Raw genomic sequence first — 23,232 nt, forward strand, 5'->3', positions numbered from 1 at the left:
TTCATCCAACCCAGTGACATGACAAAATGACAGGACAGACGAGCTCTACAGAGGGTTGTGCGGTCAGCTGAGCGCACCATCCGCTCCGAGCTCCCTGACCTGCACTCAATCTACAGCAGGCGGTGCTGGACCAAGGCCAGGAAGATCGTGAAGGACCTCAGCCATCCCAACAACAGACTGTTCTCTCTGTTGAGGTCAGGAAAGCGATTCCGCTCCCTGAAGACCAACACAGAGAGACTGAGGAGGAGCTTCTTCCCGCAGGCGATACGGTCTCTCAATCACACCACCACACAGTCCTGACCCACACATATGGTTCTTACACACACACTGGACTTTCTGGACTTTGGTTTTGCACAACACTTATACTATATTCTTCATTTCCGGTTAATACTTGTACAGCTGCTGTTATTGTGTATATATTTATTTATATTTAGATTTCTTCATACATTCTTATATAGTTCTATATTGTGTATTTTGTTGTAGAGTTATTTTATTTTCAACTTTAATTTATATATTTTATCTTATTCTTTCCCAGTTAAATTTACCCTTCATTCTAATTTGTGTTGTACAGTTATTTCATTTTTAACCTTAATTTATATTTTATTCCTTCCTAGTTAAATTTACCCTTTTTAATTTTTCATATTTATTTCCTTTCTTATTCATAGCCTTTTCCTTTTTTGTTTTCTTTAGGTCACGAGCAGTTGTCCAAGCATTTCACTACATATCGTACTGTGTATGACTGTGTACGTGACAAATAAAAATTTGAATTTGATTTGAATTTGAAAATGCTAAAGATGCTGAAGCATTTGTTTTGCCTCGGGTTGCATAACCTCCTGTTTTCCTCAGCGCTCTGTTTTTTGTTCACAACTGTAATGTGTTTGCGACTGACTCTTCTTGGATTCTCCTGTGCAGAGTCTCTTCTGCAGCCTGTTATTTATTAGAAATGCCTATTACAATACAGGAAAAGTGGGCATACAAAAGGATAGACTATAATAATGAACACTAAGAAAAACAGATGCTTAGGCTGGCTAGTTGCCCTCCTGTAAACTATAAACGGGGAGAAACATTCAACTCGTGTTGTCACCTGAGAATTTTGGTCAAAACAAGAGAAACCAGTATGACTGGATAACTAGCCGTGAGCCCAGCTGGACAAGGATGGAGCGTCCAGCTTTGTTCCCTGATAAAATAACGATGACTAGTGATCCAGTCTAACTTAACTTCCAATGCAATCGTTTACACATGCACTCTGCAATTATATAACAATATTCTGTCATGGAGCAGTGACTCAGTCTTGAATAAAGACAATTTGGCCGAGCCAACATAAATCCGTGCTCAGTACTCCACAAACCTGAAAAGTAAGGAGTTGTCTAATTTAATTAATAGAGCTGAAAAGTCTGTTGGTGTCCACAAAACTGATGTGATGAGTTCTACAACAGTGGTAGCTAATAAAGACATTTGCTGCATAGACAAGCAGACGTGATTAAAGGTAAAAGGGTTCGTAGTTCTAGGGAGAGACACTTACAGGAGGTCCTCTTGGTCCAATGATAGACAGGCCAGGCTCACCTGGTGCTCCCTATGAACAGACAGAAAGACAGGAAAAGGGATTCCTTTCTCTAGCACTCACATCTATAAATATTATCAGAGGGATTCAACAAAAAGGTAAATGGCTACAGCAATTCATCACATACAATGTTTAAATGTTTAAAGAAATGTAAAGCTGATGTGACACCAATGTCTGGTTACTTGGGGTTTAAATTCTAAGCTGGTTTAAATTTGGTGATAGTGGGTAAACACCAGTGGCTACTGAACTAACTCCTGATCCTTGTTTAACCTCCTAAGACCCGAACTCTTCCACGGCATGCATTTTTAATTTCTCTTTGATATTTGGGCTGATTGGGACCTGATGAATGTAAAAACAAAGAATTAGCAGATTTATTTTTTTTACCTAATTTTTGTTTCTAACAAAAATGAGAGCCACTTAAATTTCGATAGAACAGTAGCAGTATAATGTCCTTGTAAGTGGATATCAGGCCCTTGCAGAGCAAAATTGAGTATTTTGGTCTAAATAACCCAAAATGTGATGTCCACATATGTGGACGCCAGGTCCTAGGAGGTTAAGGGTTCTATAAATGATTAGACTTAATGGAAGAATGTTATTAAAATGTGCAGTAATGCATGAAGCGCAACCTCTTGTTTCTTCATATTTTGCTAGGAAAATGGGAGATACTTGCAATTACGTATTGAACTACTGTCTCTTGGACAACCTTCTTCCTTCTAATTTCTTTGAATAGCATTCAGGAATAGTTCTCCACACATTGCTTAACTCTGGTTCTGGTTCATTTGCTGCTTTTTGTTCTGTTCTCTGTCACTCTGCCACTGATCATGTTCCATTGTGTTTTTTTCTATTTAGAAAAGCATTTGCAGTGTGGGATTACTGTCACTGTCATGGTCCTGGGTCTTTGATCCAGTGTTTTTATTCTGCACTCTTTATTTGCTCCTTTGGTTTTAAGAAATGTTTACATTCATGTGTGAGTGAAGCGCTGCTGAGGATCTCCTTAATCCCACTAGCCCGTCTTCCATGGAGGACGGAGAGTCTGGGGACGACAGGGACAACTCGTCTATCTCCGAGGGTTAGGTCACTGCGGTAAACAAAGAACGAGACTGCAGACACAAGCGGTGGAAATGCGCTTCCTACGAAGGGTGGCTGGCCTCTCCCTTAGAGATGGGGCAAGGAGATTGGCCATCTAGGAGGGGTTCTGAGTAGTTGGAAGCTAAACACAGAGCACCTGTATAAAAAAGCCCAAAGCCGACTGTACTTCCTCAGGAGGCTGAGGTCTTTTAACATCTGCAGGAAGCTCCTGAGGATGTTTTACCAGTCAGTGGTTGCTGGAGTACTTTTCTATGCTGTGGTGTGCTGGGGGAGCAGCACAGCAAAGAGGGACTCATCCAGGCTGGAGAAACTGATCAGGAAGGCTAGCTCTGTGGTCGGCATGAAGCTGGACACTCTGGTGACAGTGGCAGAGAAAAGGACATTAAAGAAACTGCTGGACATTATGAACAATGCTGGGCATCCTCTGCACACGGCCATAAACAATCAGAAGAGTCTGTTCAGTGACAGGTTGCTTCTCCCCAAGACAAGAACTAACAGACTTAAAAACTCCTTTGTCCCACACGCCATCAGACTGTTTAACTCCTCTCTGGAGGGGAGAGGGAGGGGAAACAGGAGGACAAAGGAGGGGGGAACAACTAAGCTGTAGTGCCTCTTCACCTCACTGTACAATACCTTGTGCAATACTTTTTGTAAATAGTCAACAGTGCAATAGACTCAATACTTGAAATGTGCAATTCACTTGTATTTTTATTTTTTATTCCTATTTATTCTATTTATCCCCTTTGTATATTTTATTTATATTTGTCTCTGTATTTATATGTGTGTGTGTGTGTGTGTGTGTGTGTGTGTGTGTGTGTGTGTGTGTGTGTGTGTGTATATATATAACAATTCTGTAACTGTAACTTCGGTCGCTGCTGTGCTTTTTTGGAAGTCGAATTTCCCAGAGGAACCCACCCGAGGGATTAATAAAGTTCTATCCTATCCTATCCTAAAGCTGTGATTTTGAGATTAATTCTGTCTGCTGAGTCCTGCATCTGGGTTCACTCTCTATTTGCCACAAAACTGTTCAATGACATGGGACATATAAATATAAAATGGTTGCCAATCGTACGCATTCCCGATGGTTAAATCAAAAACTGATTGAACTTTTTTGTGTTGAATAATTATATCAATATAATGCCCACTGATATCAGTTATATCAATGGACAGCACGATGGCACGGTGGGAAGCACTGTTGCCTCACAGCAAGAAGGTCCTGAGTTCAATTCCACCATCAGGCCGGGGTCTTTCTGTGTGGAGTTTGCATGTTCTCCCCGTGTTTGCATGGGTTCTCCCCGGGTACTCCGGCTTCCCCCCATAGTGCAGAGACATGCATGTGTTTTACAGATAGCTCTAGATAATTACTGTTGTAGCTCAACTTTTTAACATATTAGAAAACACTTTACATCCTGCGGCGGTCTATCCTTCAAGCGTAGTGTCTTGGCTGTTCCTAGGAGTGCGCTCTTCTAGACAGAGAACTTGGATGTTGCTCCTGGGATCTGCTGGAGCCACTCGCCTACCTTGGGATTCACTGCGCCGAGCGCTGCGATTACCACTTGGACCACCGTTACCTTCACCCTCCACACCTTCTCCAGCTCTTCTCTGAGCCCTTGGTATTTCTCCAGCTTCTCGTGTTCATTCTTCTTGATTTTGCTGTCACTCGGAACTGCTACATCGATCACTATCACATACGTCTTCCTCCGTCTACCACCACTATGTCCAGTTGGTTAGCCATCACCATTTTGTCCATCTGTATCTGGAAGTCCCACAGAATCTTAACTCAGTTGTTCGCCACCTTCCTTGGGGGCGTCTCCCATTTTGACCTCAGGACTTCCAGGCCACACTCGGCACAGATGTTCCTGTACACTATGCCGGCCACTTGGTTATGGCGTTCCATGTATGCCCTGCCTGCTAGCATCTTACACCCTGCTGTTATGTGCTGGATTGTCTCAGGAGCATCTTTACACAGCCTGCACCTGGGGTCCTGCCTGGTGTGATAGACCCCAGTCTCTATGGATCTTGTGCTCAGAGCTTGTTCCTGTGCTGCCATGATTAGTGCTTCCGTGCTGTCTTTCAATCCAGCCACTGGTAGGATTTCTGGATGTCAGCCACCTCCTCTATCTGCCGGTGGTACATACCATGCAGGGGCCTGTCCTTCCATGGCAGAGAGGCGCCTCCTCTTCCTCGGGTTTGTGCTGCCTGAGGTATTCACTGAGCACGCAGTTAGCCGGGGCAGTCTTCCTGATATACTCATGGATGTTTGTTGTCTCATCCTGGACAGTGGCTCTGACGCTCACTAGGCCCCGGCCTCCTTCCTTTCACTTAGCGTACAGCCTCAGGGTGCTGGATTTTGGGTGAAACTCTCTACGTATGGTCAGGAGGAGATAGAAGAATCAAGACGAGGGTCTTGATGTCAGTGGCTTCTATCTCCTCCTTTAGCCAGCTTATTGTCCCAGCAGGGTACCTGATCACGGGCAGGGCGTAGGTGTTGATAGCCCGGATCTTGTTCTTACCGTTCAGCTGACTCCTCAGGACTTGCCTCTGCAGGTACTTGGTGGTTACAGCTTTTCTAGTGACCTCTTCATGGTTGCCATTTGCCTGTGTCATTCCCAGGTAGTTGTAGCTGTCCTCTATGTCTGCAGTATTGCCTTCTGGTAGTGCAATCCCCTTCCCTCTTTTCGTTACCATCTGTCTACACTTCTCCAGTCCGAACGACATTCCGATGTCGCTGCTGTACATCCTGGTGGTGTGGATCAGTGAATCGATGTCTTGTTCACTCTTGGCAAACAGCTTAATGTATGACAACTGCTCCATTCCATAGTTGGTATCCGTAGCCAGTCTTATCAATGATCTCACCAAAGGGGTCCATGTCTATGCAGAACAGCAGTGGAGACAGAGCATCTCCTTGGTAGATCCCTCAATTGATGTTTACTTGTGGTGTTGGCCTCTAGTTAGGACTGGGCAACATATTGAGTTTTTAAATACATCGATATATTTTTATACGAGATATGAGATGTGACAATATCGTTTATATCGATATAGTCTATGTTACGTTATAATGCCTCTCTTTCGTCCACTTTTGTCTCTACGCAACGTTACTCTGCCTCGCCTCTCTCCTTCACTGAACACAACTTCCCCTCGCCCATCGCTTCACCTGCAGGCAACGACAAGATGGACACGCCAACTATCAAAGAGGAGCTGGTCGGTAAAAACTAAACATTTGGACATTGCTATTTTAGTGCTGGTAGCAGTGATCTCGTTAAAATGATGTTAACGCCATAACTGCATTAACACGGCAAATCTCCGTTAACGAGTTACCGCGGATCACCCCGTGCGTGGGGCTGGACGGCGTCAACGGGTTAACGAGCTAACTGGGCTAACATGTTGACGCCATCTAAAATCCTTTCATTGTCTCAAAACTCGACGGTGCACCTTATGTATGAATTCTGGTTGTGCTTACTGACCGCGAACCGATTTTCTGTGGTACACGGCGCTCAGCAATCTGTCAAAAAATGTTTTTGGACGACTTTGCTAAGCTACAAAGCCGCACCGCTTGATGGATTGTTGGAGCATTACGGCTACCGTAGTCAGGAGCCTCGCGGAGTGATACGCATGGGCTTCAATGTAATATTACCGTATTGTGTGCGTAAGGACCACATATGGCACTTATTAAGAGACATGGTTACAAAGAGGATTTCAAACTCAGTCACACAGTAGAACTTGGGAACAGAGCAGCTGCAAATCTGTCTTTGTTATTATGCTCAGTGTCTTTTTAGTTTACATCTTGACTGCACAATTGTGAGCAGTTTGTTATGCACAAAAACAACATTGTTTTATTTTATTTATGGAGCATTATTATTTAATAAAAAATGATAATTTATTTCCGAGTAATTCTTTTTATTTACATCTACGCTGTACGTTAATAAAAGTGCCTGTGTGAGATCTGGGACACAGCTTTGACTAAAAACTCTCTTTTTGTTCTTACTTTATGGTTTTAAAAAATATTGAGATATATATCGTATATCACCATCCAGCTAAGGAATATTGAGATATGAATTTTGGGCCAGCCCTACCTCTAGTGTTGTTCACCGAATCCCCATTGCATTACTGATGAAGGCTCTTATTGTCCTGTGGATCTTGTGCAGTTCATAGGCAGGTTATTGGTCGGGAGTTGGATGGAACTGGTCCCTTCTGCGTGTCTCTCATAAACTAGCAGCTGGTTCATTTGTGCTCCCAGTGGCTCATGGAGTACCGTCAGCTTCTTCAGCCAGTAGTCATGAATCATGTCAGGGTCTAATGCTGTCCAACTTTTCATACCCTTTCTTGGATGTCTGCCACTGTGGTCCCTACTGGACTATTCAGGGAGTTTACTGTGGTCTCTTAGATTCACTAGCCACTGTGGATTGTCGTTATAGATTGGGTCCTTCTCCCATATGCTCTTCCAGTATTGCTCCGTCTCCAGCCTTGGTGGTGCTGTTCTCATATTGTTCCCTGCCACTGAGAGTACACCTTAGATTGTTCTGTGGAGTCGACCTGGTTTCTCCCCCTGCCTTCTAGCTCTCTAGTGTACCTCTTCAAGTGGCTGGACAAGGCTGTGAGTCTTTCCTTGGCAGTTTCCAAGGACTCTGTACTTCTTAGGTACCTTTTCTTTATTACACCTTTCTGTAGCTTCAAAAGTTTGCTAACTTCTCTCCATGCTACCTTGATCTTGGCCTCTAGTCTCCTTCTCCATGGAGGAAACAGCTCCATGTGGCTTTCCATCTTGTAACCAAGCATCTTACAGACCACTGCTACCGTGGTGTTGATTAGCTGATTGGATGGTCGCAGTTGGTATCGTCCTTAGTGCTGTGTTTACATCTTCTAGTAAATCTTCAGAGGGTACTTCACGTTTTACCAGAAGGTAAAAGTAATGATTGAAAAAGAGGGTTCGTTTAATTTGAGGTTGTTGTCTGTTGCTTCCTTGGTGTGCTCCCGCTTTGGTAAGTCAGAGAATTTCATTTGTACAGATGAGAAGTCACAGGTTAGGGTTTGAATTTCAACCAAAACCAGGACCCACTTGGAGAAAACAAAACCAATTGTTGTTCACAAGCAGACACATAGAATATGGATCTTATTTCATCCTAAATAAACTTTTTTTTAATCCCACAAAGATCACTTTCCATCAGCTGTGGCTTTAAGAGATTACATGCAGTAATGTCTGCATGTATAATTTTGGTATTCCTTCATTCTGTTTGTCCTGACAGCTACGGGAAGAGACGAAACACAGATCATTACCTACTGAAGCGTATTCTCAGCCTACAAAGATAAATATTTTGCACTGTGATCCATAAAGTAGCCACATTGTCTGCTCCTCCGCACTTTATGGATCCTGATGATCAGGTTACAATTTTTGTAAGGCAATCCAAGGCTAAAATTATATTTTAATGACTGACTATTTAAAAAATGTATTGGCTAACAACCACATTTGACTCTCTGGTATGTGTTGTTGCTTTTCCCCTTTGTTACACATTTCAGCCAAGAATTCAGAGTGATGAGAACAAATCTGTATTTGTATATGCATCTGACAGATTGGAAGTTTTTGCTTGTTGACACTCTCCCTCTTTAGAGACTGTGTGTTTAATGTGTGTTTAACCCTACAGACTTATAGCAGTTGGAATAATGGTCACCAGTCTGGCATTTGTTCTTCTCTTCTCCAATATAATATAAATAACATAATAATAGAAATATTTTGGGTAATAACTATTAAATCTTCTACTTCTGCTGAGTGAACAGCATTTTAAATAAATTGTGTAGTGTCCATCATAGTACAGAATACAACATTCAGGAGCAGAGAACAAACTCAGACTGCTGCATTGACCCTCGTGGACACGGATCACCTGTTCTACCAAGTGAGCTAATTTAGCACCCTAGAATTTTGTCATGTACTCTGCCGTTGCCTGTGTAAAGGTCTCCCCAGTTGGGGGACAGACTTAGGAGTCTTAAATTAGACTTTTCAGATGCCTGCGTAACAAATTGTTACTTTGGTGTTTCAGAGTGTAAAGACTTCAGGTGACCTAACTGGGGTGGGAAACCATTTACAGACCCACATGCTGTTGAAAAATAGAGATCCAAATCCCATCCCTGTTCATACAATGAAGTGCACAGTTATGCACCTCTAACCACTACTTCCACCACCCATTGAGTCACACCTTAGCCAAGTCTATTTATATTTCACTGCAATCGGGCCGTGTTAATCACAGATGAGCAAAGTCAAAGAAGTCAAAAGTAAAAATAGAATTTCAGGATTAAGCTCCAACATTTAGTTAAAGTTTAATCAAGTTATTTTTTTAACTGTGCTAAATAACTACATTTGTATATGGACCATCTAATGGCATGTGTTCCTAAACTTACCTTCTCCCCTGCGTGTCCTTTTAAGCCCTGGGATCAGACACAGCAGACACAGTCACATGCAAGTAGGTGTGTAGAGGGGGGAGAGACACAAGAAGGGAGAGAGAGAGCGAGAGAGAGAGGGAGAGAGGGAGAGGAACCAGTGTTAGATACATGGAGAGGGCTCGGGACATGCAGCATCTTTAGGACTAGTGACGGAGGTGGTGATGGTGAAAGAGCTAAAGGGAACTACTGTATATGTAAATCAAATGGAGGAAGGTGATATATATGGCTTTCCTGAGAACAGGAAGGGTAATTAACACTGCCCCAAAATCACTGTCTGCCCTCTTCCACCCCTGGAAGCCATCGCCAGCTCCTCTCTCAGGAAAACAGGAGCATCATAGGTGAGCACTACACCGCGCCCACCACCTGTTTGACCCGCTGCCCTCGGGTTTGTGAGTTTGGAGGTCCCACACCTCCAAACTCACAAACAGCCTCTTGACAGGCCTTTCTCTTATTTCTGCATGAATTTGTCTTGTTTTGCATTTATCCCCATTGACTGTATATATTACTCCTGTTTGCTAATTATTCCAACTGTTTATATCAACTATTTATATCTTATTCTGGCACAGTTGGTATGAAGCACCCACAATAATTTCATTGTTCATGTACTACGACAATAACGGGCTGTTGTATTTTGTGTGTGTGTGTGTGTGTGTGTGTGTGTGTGTGTGTGTGTGTGTGTATACACTTAGTTTTTTCCATTTTGTATTATTTTCCAGGGTGAAGTGATTGCACAGCTTGCATTCAAAGTAATGTAATACATTCCATCACTGTCTGCTTTCCCTGTCAAATCTACAAATAAACAATCTCAGACAGCGCTGTCATAAAACTCCTGTCAATTAATATGTGCATCCATCCTTTACATTACTGCCTTGAGGCTGCTGTTGGCTACTATCATGTAGTATTTCTGCTAAATCATATCATTTCTGCTACATTATAGTATTGCTGCTACTATGCTACTTTTCTACTAAGTTATACTATTATATTATTGTGTATTAAGTTATAATTTGCACTGAAAGCTTATTTCATCTCATAGCAAAGTGTAGTTGTCTCTGTCGCTGATGGTTTGTCCATCTCCCGTTAACAGCGACTGGAGCTGGGCAAGCTGAGAGACCAGCAGTTGGTTTCTGGTGGTTTGCAAATGTGGATAAACCTCTGGCCTTTAATGGTGACATGAGGGGAGAACACAGTGGTCTGCTTTCACTGTTCTGACATCAGTTAGTAGCCAGGAGTCGTATGGAAACACAGCTAGCATTAGGAAGCAAACCAGCTTCAGTGATTTAGCTTTGTAACCGATGAGTGTCCTCTTGTTAATTACCTTGGCCAACATGTGTGATAAAGAGAGGATGGAGCGTGAAAAAGTTATTTAACTCCTTTATTATATAAGCAAGTAAACTTTTGACCATGATGGAGAGGGGACAGCAACTCTGACCATTCTAATAAAAGTCTAATAACTTATGCAAGTTGAGCAGGTGCAGGGTCAGATTAGCATCTATGAGAATGAATGAATGTGATGGGCTTAACCAGCTGTTTGCCAACACGCCACTTTCACTTTTTTACTCATATTTTAATCCCCCTGTTAACTCTGTCACACACTATTCAACCATTTTAATTCAGCTGATTGATTTATCTTACTTTTAATTGACTTTTTGAAAAATCAGGATGCAGACCTGTGTTTCTGATCTTACGAACAACTTTTCATAGATATGTGGTCGTCACAGAACACCCACCACACCATTTATAGAATATGATGGTGACCATTAAACAGAATGAGTTCAACCTTAAATATATGCTGTAAAGTGAATCCAGCTAACAATGATGGGAAACAGTTTTCTGCATAATAATTATTTTTACTTTTGATATTTTCTGCACAGTTTTCCAATAATGCGGTGCAAGAACACAGGGCTGTTGGAAAGCTATCACGCAAGCAATCTAAGCAGAAGGGGTTACATGCAGAGGATATGGGACCTATGTACCTAGTGTTATGGAAAACTTGGGTCCACTTGCTACGTTTGCAAAACCGTCTATCAGGAGCCTTGGTGTTAGTATTGACTCAGCTTTGACTTTGGATGCCCATGTAAAATCTCTGGTTCGCTCCTGTTTTTCTCACTTGAGAAACATTGCTAAGCTGAGTCCCATTGTATCGCGCTCCGAATTAGAAATTGTCATTCATGCATTTGTTTCATCTCGTCTGGACTATTGTAATTCTTTGTTTACTTGTTTATGTAAAGCCTCTTTGGAGCGTCTGCAAGTTGTTCAGAACGCTGCTGCAAAGCTTCTGACCAAGTCCTCCAAGTTTTCCCATGTCACACCCCTGCTGATTCAGCTGCACTGGCTCCCAGTTAAATTCAGAATCCAGTTTAAGGTTTTGACCTTGACTTTCAGGGCTCTGCATGGACAAGCACCAACATATATAAGTGAACTTTTACATCCATACATTCCCAGCAGGTCCCTGAGGTCATGTGACCAGGGCTTGCTTGCTGTCCAGCACATGTGGCTGAAAACAAAAGGCGACAAAGCTTTTGTAACTGTGGCCCCCAGATTGTGGAACTCTCTCCCTTTGAGCCTGAGATGTGTGGACTCAGTGATCGCTTTTAAAAAACAGCTAAAAACTCATCTTTTTAAACTTGCTTTTGGTTGATTTTTATTTTTAGGTTTTAGCTTCTGTGAAGCACTTTGTGATTTTTATCCTGAAAGGTGCTATATAAATAAAGTTTTACTTTACTATGGAATTCTCCACACCCAACGTCTCGACTAATGGCAAAACTAGTTTCTCAGTGTTCCAACATCTGGAAGAAACAACTGCTATCACAACTTGAAATTGATGAGGTAAAACAGCAACAGGGAGGCAGAACCTGAGGTCAGGGGGAGATATCATCATCCCCACACTCTAAGATTGGGTACCAAACTCAGTGCGAATGCATGAGCAGCTAATCTGAGAGATGGGATCATGGCTGAGCTTGAAACCTGGACCTTCCATGGTTGATTACCAAGACTACATGAAGTCCCCTCTGAACGTTTCCTCAAAGATGTGAATGCAGCATTACGGAAAATCCCTCCTTCGACTATTATGGTAACCAAACAGCTAATCAACACCACGACAGCAGTGATGACTGAGATGCTTAGCTATAAGACAAACAGCCGCAAGGAGCCGTACCCTCCATGGAGAAGGAGACTAGAGGCCAAGCTCAAGGCAGCACGGAGTTAAGTTAGTGTGTTTTCATTACGCTATCAGTACTCCTATTTAGACAAAGGATTTTAATGTTTCTTCCACCCTGGGTGGCTTGTAATTCAAAATGCTAGCAAAGGAACTTCAAGAAAACTTTGTTATCACAGTACTGATCATTTACTTCTGTATTAATGCATACTGTTCAAAATAACTGTAATCTAATCCTGTAACATTAATCCTTTTGCATTTGTGTTGTAAGAGCTTTTGAATGTAACTATCACTAGTGCTGGTGATGCATGAACCCAATTCACTCACCATTCTCCCAGGAATTCCCATACTTCCTTTGCCACCCTAATGTCCAATGCAAATTAAGAAGGAACAGGAGTCAATCAGATGTTCTATAGGGATACCATGGCATTCAGACTTATCGTCTCTGCAACTCTCTCATTTGCAAGGAACTATGCTAATCTCATTTTTTCACTGATGCGTTATAGAAACAACGGTTGGTTCATGTTAGTGAGACGAATGTTAGCACATTTATATCCTAATGGAAGCCAAAACTAGAAAAGAGAATAACAAATTTAAAAGAGCTTAAATGCTTTGTTCTGACATCAGTTAGTAGCCAGGAGTCGTATGGAAACACAGCTAGCATTACTGCTACAAAAGCTTTTAAAGTTTTTAATGTCATGGTATTCCTTTAAGGAAGATGATCATTTTTGTTATTCAGAATAACCAATTCAACATGCCATGCCCAAATTATGGGAGCAGAAAGAAGATCACTGTGAAAAACAATCACATAATTATCAAATAATCATGCCTCATTCAACACTGCAAAGTTCAAGATGAAAGACGATGGAAGAAAGTTGCAGTAATTTCTTATGTCATTAGAAGAAAGTTATTAGTAGCCCTGTTACTTTGTTACACTTTTCCATCTTATATCTCCAGACAGTGTTACGGTAAGGGCAGCGGGTTGAAAACCACCTGAGATAGGAAGTCATGATTGGGTGATTAGCCAGGTTTTAGCTTCAGATCAGGGCTTTGATTCCTAAATCTATTTTTACATGTGTATAGTATAAAGTCTGATTGTTCCAAGATGATAGTGTAGTTTATATTTACTAAATGTTCATCCAATGACATAAAGACACACTGTTGCCTTTTGCAGTCTAACCTAGGTGTTTGGGGTTTTTTAATTTACCAAACTTTAACAAAAAAAAAAAAAAATGTTTCTCTGACTTAGTTGTGAGCTGACAGCATGATTCTGCAACTATTCAATGCAATAATGCTTGTTAATAATTCCTGTTCAAGGTCCCGATTTAAATCAGGGCTTTGGGGAGAATCTGGCACCGCCAAAACTGCATTTAGTTTAATCTGGACCTGGAGTCTTTAAAGTGCCCAACATGATTATTTGCTGGAACCACAGAGTACAACATTCATTATAGTAAAGTGAGGTGAATTGGGTGTTTGGTAAAATCTCATCCAATTCTTATTCTTAATTTTTATTCTTATCTTATTCTTATTTTTATTTTCATGTCTATTTAAGTGTAATTTATGACAGTATGTTTGCACTGAAGCACCGCAGCACTTTCCTAATGTTGTAAACCTGCTCAACATTTGGCAATAAAACCCTTTCGCCGATCGTGGCTCAAGAGTTGGGAGTTCGCCTTGTAATCGGAAGGTTGCCGGTTCGAGCCCCGGCTCGGACAGTCTCGGTCGTTGTGTCCTTGGGCAAGACACTTCACCCGTTGCCTACTGGTGGTGGTCAGAGGGCGCCAGTGTCCGGCAGCCTCGCCTCTGTCAGTGCGCCCCAGGGTGGCTGTGGCTACAATGTAGCTTGCCATCACCAGTGTGTGAATGGGTGGATGACTGGATATGTAAAGCGCTTTGGGGTCCTTAGGGACTAGTAAAGCGCTATATAAATACAGGCCATTTACCATTTCTGATTCTGAATTCATTTTTTGCAAAGAGGGAAATGTGATTGCTGCAACGGTCATGTACACCCTGTTTCTGCCTTTCCTAGTCAGCTACATACACACTCACACTTGCATATATACTAACAGAAAACACATGCTTGCATGTACATACTTCCATATGTGTATGACACATTAAAAGTAAGCTTTGCGCTGGAGAATGGACGTTTTAATCAAAAAGACCAAGAGCTGGACAGGTGCGCAATCACAGCACACAGTGTTACAAATGGATACTGTTAGGGTGTGTGTGCTATTCAACTGCTGTACTGACATCTCTGAAACTTTTCATCATATAAGTGATAAAAACTGCAAAGTTCACTGCAATAGTACATCTATACTGGTGTATTTGTATTCCAGGTTCTGTAAGGATGTGCACAAGTTGGTAGTCTAACCTTTTCAAATCCTGATTTCTGGGAAACAGTCCTTTAAAGACTATTTAAAGACTATTAAGATAACGGTGTGTTATTATCTTGATTTTCATTAAAGTTTCATTAAACTGTGACAAAATCAACAAGCAACAACAAGTAGTAATTTGCACATTTCATTCTGAACTAGCAGCTGAGATGTTAATACTCCACCACTCGCACATCAATACTATGCATGAGGACACACAAAGAGACAGGTTAAAACAAGTTACCGGAAAGCCTGCTCGTCCAGGAGGACCCTGAAAAAAGCACGAGACAAAATTAGTATGACAAGAAGAGTACATTTTACAGACAAAATTAACATAATGAAAGACACCTGCACTTAATCAGGCCAGAATAAAATCAGTAGTAATGACTGGAGGGGCTGTTTACTACCTTACGGCAAGGGAATCGTTTATTTTGGCCTGTTCACTGACAGCACAAAGTATCCTGCTGATGCACTAACATCACAACATTCAATGAATTAAAAAAAAAAGTTTAACTGTTTGAACATAAGTTTTAATGTAAAACAACAGTTTTCACCACATAGCCTCATGCAAGGGTTGTTTTTGGAAGAACTTGTAGTTTCCATGCTTCTGCAAAACAAAGCCCTCTGAGATCTCCTTAACTGCCCTTGCTCATCTTGTTATTCAGCTAATCCAAGCTACAATGGAGGTTTCCAGCATAGTGACTTCCATTATAAACAAATCACAAGGAACTAGAATACAATGGCTTTTATTTATGGGCTGGGACTAAGAACAAGAGGGAGCAAATTTTAAAAAAGTCAAGTGTGTTTTGCTTTCACAAAGGGAACGGAACTCAAATCAAGGCTTTTGAACTCCAATAAAGAAAGAATACAAAACAAATTAGCTGGAAGTCAAAAGTGGAACATATATTGGGGCATGAAACATGCTTTTTCTTAAAAAGCCATTAGTTCCATTAGGGCCTTCAGAGTATTATTATCCAACCACTGTGAGTTTAGAGAGTGTAATTAAAAGTGCTATAAAACACAATTAATGTGGAAAAACACCATTAAAGAGTCAGAACCAAAACAATCTGTAGCTAGTCCAAAATCAACAGGGTTGAACAGAACAATACTAATCATGAAATGACCAAACTGAAATGATACAATACTAAAGTCCTTTCATTTTTCTTATGAGGAAGCTGATACAGATATTGTCGAGAGTGTATGAGGATTGGTTGGTTAAGGATGTCTGTGAAGGTTCTCAGTCATCCAGGTCATAGTGATCTAAGAAACTTGGAAAGAAAGCAACTGGACTTCTTTAAGTTTCTTGAAGACATTTCAACTCTTATCCGAGAAGCTTCTTCAGTTCTAAAACCAAATGATGGTCAGCCCCAGATTAGTAGCCTTAGTGGGAGTTGGCCCTAATCAGGGTTGTTGACCCACTATTGATCATGTGCTTTATCACATGAGCCAAGATGTGAAAAGGGTGTGGAGTATTATTAGCAGAGGTTTCAGGTGAAACCATTGTGAGACCTTGCCTCACCCTATCATTTGAATTTTTGAGATCAGCAGACACAAGATCTGAGTGGACGCTAAGGCATCTGCGAAAGGATCTAAAAATTAGATTATAGATGGCAGGCGGCTGGTGTCGTAAGCCCCGCCCTCTGTTCAAAGATGATCGTTCACAGTGGACATAGATGACTTCTTTCACTCCTCTTTCAAACCATCTGTCTTCTCTGTCCAAATTGTGAACACTGGCATTTTCAAAGAGTGACCTTTGTCCTTTAGATGCAGATGGACTGCTGAGTCTTGTGACTGTGTGGTTTTTCAAATGTAGAGGTCTGAGCCCTCGTCGCTGCATTGCATGCTGTAGCGTTGTCATGTTGATAAAACCAGTCGTTACCACACAGATGAGGGCCCTCAGTCATGAGTGATGCTCTTTGCAACATCTGGACATAGCCAGCAGCTACTTGATGCCCCTGCACCTCCTGAAGCTCTATTGCTCAACTGAAGGAAATTATGGCATCCCCTCCACTGTGGAGCATAGAGAACATCTCAGATGGGATCTGCTTGTCATGCCAGTAACGTTGGAAGCCATCAGAACCATCAAGGTTACATTTGTTCTCATTAGACAATAAAACTTTCTCCTTTCAATGTCCCATGTTTGGTGCTCTCTTACAAAGTCCAAATGGTGAGTTCTGCAGCGTTCAAGGAGACGAGGCCTTTGAAGACGTTTTTTGTTTTTGAGGCCCTTCAAGTCTCAGATGCCATCTGATAGTTATGGGCCGCAGTTGGCACCAGAAACGCCCTTAATTTGGGTTGAGGATTGTCCAGTGTCTTGACGGAGAGCCAGTTGGATCCTCAGCTCTGTGCTGGTGAGATTTTTTTGGGTCTTCCTCTTGACTTTTTTGTTCCATAACCCTCAGGATCATTTAAGAAATTCCAAATGACTGTCTTACTTCCCATCTCAGCAGCGATGGTGCGCTGAGAGAGACCCTGCTTTTGCAGTTCAACAACCCGACATTCAAAAAGGGAACATTTGTTTGCCATCAGAACGTCATGATAGTGTGACTACCTGACAGAAAATGACAACAAATCCACATTCTTGCACAGATTTGGCCTTTTAAAGCATGTGGTCCTAAACTTTTGATCTGCTGTAAAACAGCCTGTTTCACTCCCATTTCTTCTTGTTGCATGTTGAAGTTCTACTTGGAACCTTGTTAAGATCCAAACATTAAAAATATGAATCATTTTTCAACTGATCTTGAACTTTTGACCAGGACTGTATTAACAATTGAATCCATTGGCAACAACTCAAGGTTCAGTATCTTGCACATGAATGCTTGCAGACGGGAGCAGCCAACCTTCCTATTAGTATGTTTTGATGCATGCTCAATCATCCAGGTAAGGAAATCCCAATAACAGTGATTCTGTTCATCTGGACGTAGCATTTTGTCACCCATCTAAGTGACTTCTGCAGGTTGCCAACCTTATAAACAGGACATTTGCATAAGGACTGAAACCAGCCCACTAATTGAACAATGGGCTGTGAGGTCAGTTCCTTGATCATTAATATTCAAATTGCCATGACCACTGATCAATGGTCATGAGTACCATTGACAGAGAGTTGGGCAATGGCTGTAATCACAGCATTGTAAGATGGTGACAGATGGACCCTTAGGCCCCTCCTCCATTCAGAGATTGTCTTTCCCTTTTCACGTAAACGGCCTCCTTGACTCCAAACCAGCGTTCCTCCCTGTCCAGGATGTTACATCCTCATCATTGAAAGAGTGTCCACTGGCCTGTAGGTGTAAATAGACTGCAGAGTCCTGACGAGGTAGCTCTTCTGTGTTCACCGATCAATAATCAGCGGTGTTAATGCCTTACAATTAAGCCATTAACTCCAATATTCCTCTGGTTCTCACTCTTCATCCCAAAATCTAACTACTCTCTGTTGAAGTGTCTAAAGTCAGTGATCCTGCACATCATGCCCACGTCCCAGTCTACACACCCCCCCACCTTTTCATTGTTACTCTTGTGTTTACAATAAAACTCATGAAATCGATTACTGTCTTCTGTTTGGTGTCTCACCGTTTGACACTAAACTAACCTCATGTGCAGTTTATGCTTCAGTTCTCTGCAGTGAAAGCTACTGAATGTATGAACAGTGGGGAAAGTAACATCAACAGAAGTAGCTGAAGATGTTGCTAAAGCTGGAAGCAGTAATTATTACATCCATCCATCTTCATCTGCTTATCCGGTTCAAAGTCATGTTGGTACTGGAACCTATGCCGGTGGCTAATTGTGTTATACATTTCCTTTGTTGTGGTTTTGCAATATTTCAGTCTTCTTTCCTTGTTTGGAGTCATGTTTTTCATGACTTTGTAAAGCTCTAATTTCTCTGTGGGTGCTAAAATACTTCTTTATCTAAAACATACGAGTTTTCCTTTTAATCAAAGTTTCAGTTTCAACTATTTGCCTGCATTCAGCTTTTCCTGCACAGACCTGCCAAGGGCCACAGGTCTAAGCTCCTTTATCATCAGTACTGTTAAAGTATGTGGACAGGCAGAAGTTACACAATGAAACTACAGATTACCACCGTATCCAGTCAAGCTTTACTGTCAGCAGATGTGTTCCAGGGGATTGTCCGTTTCATCTACTTGTCACCAAAATGTAAAAATAATCACTTTGAGTCACTTCATCATGTGGAGGTCACACAGCATCTGGTGTACTTACTGGAGGTCCTGCAAGACAGAGGGAGAAAGAGAGAGTGCTAAGTTTTTATGCAACCATGACAAAGATTCCAGTTAACCCAACAATGGTGTGCAACCAAAATACGTTTCTTAGAGTTGAGTATGAGCAGTGGAGCAACAATGCACTTTTCATGGAAGACTCAAGGTAACTCGAGTAAAAATATCTTTCTGCAGTGGATTCACACTTCAGTGTTAAATCTGTGCCATAATCCTCAGCATGCATACAAGATGTGACTAAATGTCACTGTTCACACGCTAAGGTATACATGGTGACAATGGCATTAGCTCCTTGTGTAGGCTACATCACAGGCTCTACGTAGTTCACTACAACAGTAGGAACCAGGCTTTTAGTTACACTTTTTATTGTCTGGCATGTTTCTGACATAAAATGAAACAAATGCTTGTTAAAAACTCCAAAATAATGTAACTGATTTTTCTATGAGTTAATCAAACATAACTTCTTGTCACTTTTCAACACCACAAGACGCCAATTATTGAGTTGTTTTCTGTCTAGTTACAGCAGTGGCACATGAACACTTTAATCTGTACACAAGTAACCAGATTAACAAGAAATCAAATGCTTCATGTAAACATTCAGAAGATTTTGGTCCGATCACACGTCACCGTTTTCTTCTAAACAAAGCGGATGAGTTATACCAATCGGTAATCAATAGATAAATAAAAAAATCTTTTGGCAATGCAAATAAGATTGATTGGTCAAAAATAGCATTTCTTTAGGGTCTCTAACCCTGTTTACGGAAACCTAGTGCATGTAATATAAAATACTCAAACATCAAGTGAATTTCTCATTGTCCACACATGGTAAAATTATTACGAAAATTCAACCCTTTCAGATTGTGCCAAGTTAATAAACTCGCATCACAGCCTGTCAGCTTTCAAACAGCCATAAAACAGGCCTTTCACAAAAACCGAATTATGTAGAAAGAGCCTGGGATCATTCAACAGAAAGTTACGACCAAAACCAGACACGGGTCACTGAAGATGTCGTCATGAGAGCCACAGCAAGATGAGGAAAACTCTCTGTGAAATGCAAATCCTCACTATTATTCAATCGATGTGCTCCTCAGACTACTCCATCCATACTTGGGTGCCTGCTGTCAGTGAAATTCAAATCCATACGAATTAAATACAATGGAAACAGACAGTTTAGGGTCTAAAATATACTGTTTATGTTGAGGAAATGATGACATTAAGTCACACCAGTTTACAGTTTGAAGCTCGCATAAGAAGATGTTGTTTAAAAGGTTCCCCACTATTTTCTGTTACCATTGTGTCAACACAGCATGCAGACTGGTAGCCACCCCAAAGCTAAGGCGTTACAGCAATTTAAAAAGTCTTACTCTACCCTTCGCATGGCATCACAGTACACCACTCTCATTTTACACTGAATGTTTGGTCCACACAGGCAGCTTTATATTCTCACAGCTTTCACAAAGTCCTGTGTGTGTGTCTTCATCTAATTACAGGGACTACGTCAGAAAAATAATTGCATCTTTTCAGGGATGCAGAACAGACAGTGACAGCTCACTAAAATCACAGCAAACACCGTCAGCAGGTCTACATTTAAAACTAAACATTGTACTAAATAGTGAATAACGTAAATGCTTTATGACTTTCTCCTATTACAGGGGTCTGACAGAATAAATGTTGCTAATTTGTTATTTGCTAAGTGAATAACGTATTTTAAGAGACATAATTTTACATTTTTTTAAAAATTAGAGATATTTCATAAATCAACATCACATCATGTAATGTTGATTTATGAAATTTCATAACTTGAATTCCTACGATTTGATAAGATGATATTTGATTAATATTTTCTTTAGTTTTAAGTTAACTTCAGTTAAAACTGCATCATTTAGGGCCACAAAGAGCCAACTGTTGCATACTGTAAACACCCAGACCCTTTAAATTTAGAGGATTTTCTATTATGATATGAGATCTGGGTAATAAAGTCAAATTACGGCTGCTCCAGTCATTCCTACGATTGTGTTCCACATTTTTAAGGTTACCCTTTACCTCCCTCTCTCTATTTAAGGGTGTGGAAAGCAAACACGAAGGCAAGATTCTTGTTGCATTCTGGCCTGCCATCACATCCTGTTGGCTGGACCCACTCACCCAGGGGACATAGTGTAGAGCACCTTGATCCAAAGGCACTTTGAAAGGCCTGGGGAAGTGGGCTCAAATATAGCACATGAAGTGGCGCCCGTCAAACGAGCTCTGGGCACAACATGAAACAAAGTTTACAGTCATAAACAAACACACACACACACAAAAAGTGGAATTTATTTGACTGCATTGATATCATATTCCAAGCCTTGTCCTCTGCTGGGTTTAATCCCAACTATTGCTAACACCTGTTGTTTATGCTTATGTAAAAGCAGTGGCGGTTAGCTATGGTCAGAAATAACGATCTAATATTGCCCACCAGCGTTCAGATTCACAGGTGTTTCCCTTTCCCTTGTCTTATTAGACTCAGTCATTTACTGAAAAGGAAGTCTTTCAAGTTCTTAAAGTAACTACGCAAAAATACTGAGACTTGCTGCTATAATAAGATTTAAAACCATTACAAATATTGCCCCGTGCGCCCTGGTGTTTAGTTTGAGAAAATGTGCATAATTCAACACTTTACCTTAATAAAATCCCTTTATTCTCAGTTTATTGTTGTTTGATAACAAGTAATATGATGACTCTCTGTCCCAGAATATTGACCCAAGAATAGCCTGTGCAGTTTCAGTTGTCTAAATATCCAGATCCAAAAACCCACTTCCACTCCTGATATACCCTGTAGATCCACTGTTTCTCCCGTCAAACCACACAGTAGCAGCCATTTTTTGTTGGGCACTTCCTTTGCTCTTTCCCACCATCTGGTTGCCTTTATTTTCACCAGCTTCACTGGTCGGTAACCTGGTGTGTCATGCACTCGTTGCTATAACAAGATTTAAAACCATTACAAACTGGGGTCCTAATGAACTGTACTGTTGGAGATGTTGGTCTATGTTACTAAATCCCACTGACATCAAAGGTGAAACAAAGTGAAAAGCCTGTTTGTGTAATCACCCTCACAGCCAACCAATGATCACTCAACTACACATTTACAGATCTTTACATTTCTGCTTTGTTAATTCACTTTCATGCTTAAAGGATTTTCTGCAGCAGTTGTCTAAACAGTGAACGTCTGTCAGCCTAGCTCAGTAAAACGACTCCATTTCTTTTGCACCTTTTTCTGAAATCCCTACAGCCCATACACCCCTGAACATTTGAATCAAATCACAGCTACACTTCCCTCAAAGTGTTTATTATGTGAGGGATATGTCCTACAATAATACATAGAAATCAACAAACCTATGACCTGCTTTGGTGAAAATGACAAGAAAAAAAATCTAGAAAATATGATAAAGACGCAGAGCAAATGTTACTGTGTAACTAGTCTGTAAGGAAAACATTAAAACAGAAGTAACCATCAGATTGTATTATGTGAAGCAAATGACACCCTCGCTTTTAACAGGACGAGACTCAACCTGGTATTTAATCCAGGAATTTACAGGCTCAGTGCAGCAGTGAGTCAAAGCAACAGACACTCTACAGACATTATTAAACAACAGTGTTTACGTCACCCCACTCTCAGGGATTACACCTTCTTTCACCAGCACACCACTCACATTCTCGCTTGGACTAAACTTGTAGTTAGTTCAGCCATCGTGCACCAGTGTCTATCTCTGTGAGTCCCATCAGAGATTTAATACCTCTTTACTTAAAATCAAGAACTCTGTTAACTGGGGATTGTATTTAGAAAACAATGACCTGCCAGTAATATCTCCAAGTGTTCTTTGGGAAGGTGGAAAGGTAGTGTCGTGGGACAAAACAATATCTCACTGTTCTCATAAGAAAAATGAAGTAAAAATTAGAATTAGAAAAAAAAAATTGAATCTGCCTGGCCTTCCTCACCACACAAACATATAATTAGCATCCCGAGAAACTAAAACTAGAGTTAAATGACATAATTCAGGAGAAAAAACACTTTCTAGTTCAAAAGACTCAAACGTCTCTAAATTATCATGGAAAAATAAACCATCACCATTAGGTGTAAAAACTCCACGAAAGTCAAAACACGGAGGTCTAGAACATTTTTACTACTATTTCTCTTCTTATAGATGTTTCAGATTGGATCTAATCAAGTTTGCTCGACAGCCCATGGCCGGACCTAGAATAAGCTTTCTGTGATAAAGTAAAAATCTCTAATCTGCCTGTCATAATCCCAAGTATTAATGATCATAACTGCTTTAAAGCCTTAATATAAACACCTCTCTGACAGGCTGGTGGGAATTTCTTCCACCAGAAAATCTTCCCTGATTCACTGTAAACTTAGAGCCA

The 23,232-nt window shown here is 41.0% G+C and overlaps 1 protein-coding gene across 1 annotated transcript in view; it reads right to left on the reverse strand.

Annotated features, from left to right (window-relative positions):
• Nucleotides 1–18,824, reverse strand: part of LOC101470101 (collagen, type XIII, alpha 1) — a 72,641-nt gene extending 53,817 nt beyond the window's left edge. Inside the window, exons 1-5 of the mRNA XM_076891344.1 lie at nucleotides 18,821–18,824; nucleotides 14,853–14,879; nucleotides 12,564–12,599; nucleotides 9,041–9,067; nucleotides 1,523–1,573 (exon numbers count right to left, since the gene is read on the reverse strand). Of these exons, the coding sequence (XP_076747459.1) occupies nucleotides 1,523–1,573; nucleotides 9,041–9,067; nucleotides 12,564–12,584 (99 nt within the window). The 5' untranslated portion in view covers nucleotides 12,585–12,599; nucleotides 14,853–14,879; nucleotides 18,821–18,824. The remainder of the gene's footprint in view (nucleotides 1–1,522; nucleotides 1,574–9,040; nucleotides 9,068–12,563; nucleotides 12,600–14,852; nucleotides 14,880–18,820) is intronic.
• Between the last annotated feature and the right edge of the window lie 4,408 nt (nucleotides 18,825–23,232).

Source organism: Maylandia zebra, linkage group LG13 (genome assembly GCF_041146795.1).
Source record: "Maylandia zebra isolate NMK-2024a linkage group LG13, Mzebra_GT3a, whole genome shotgun sequence".
NCBI lineage: Eukaryota > Metazoa > Chordata > Actinopteri > Cichliformes > Cichlidae > Maylandia > Maylandia zebra.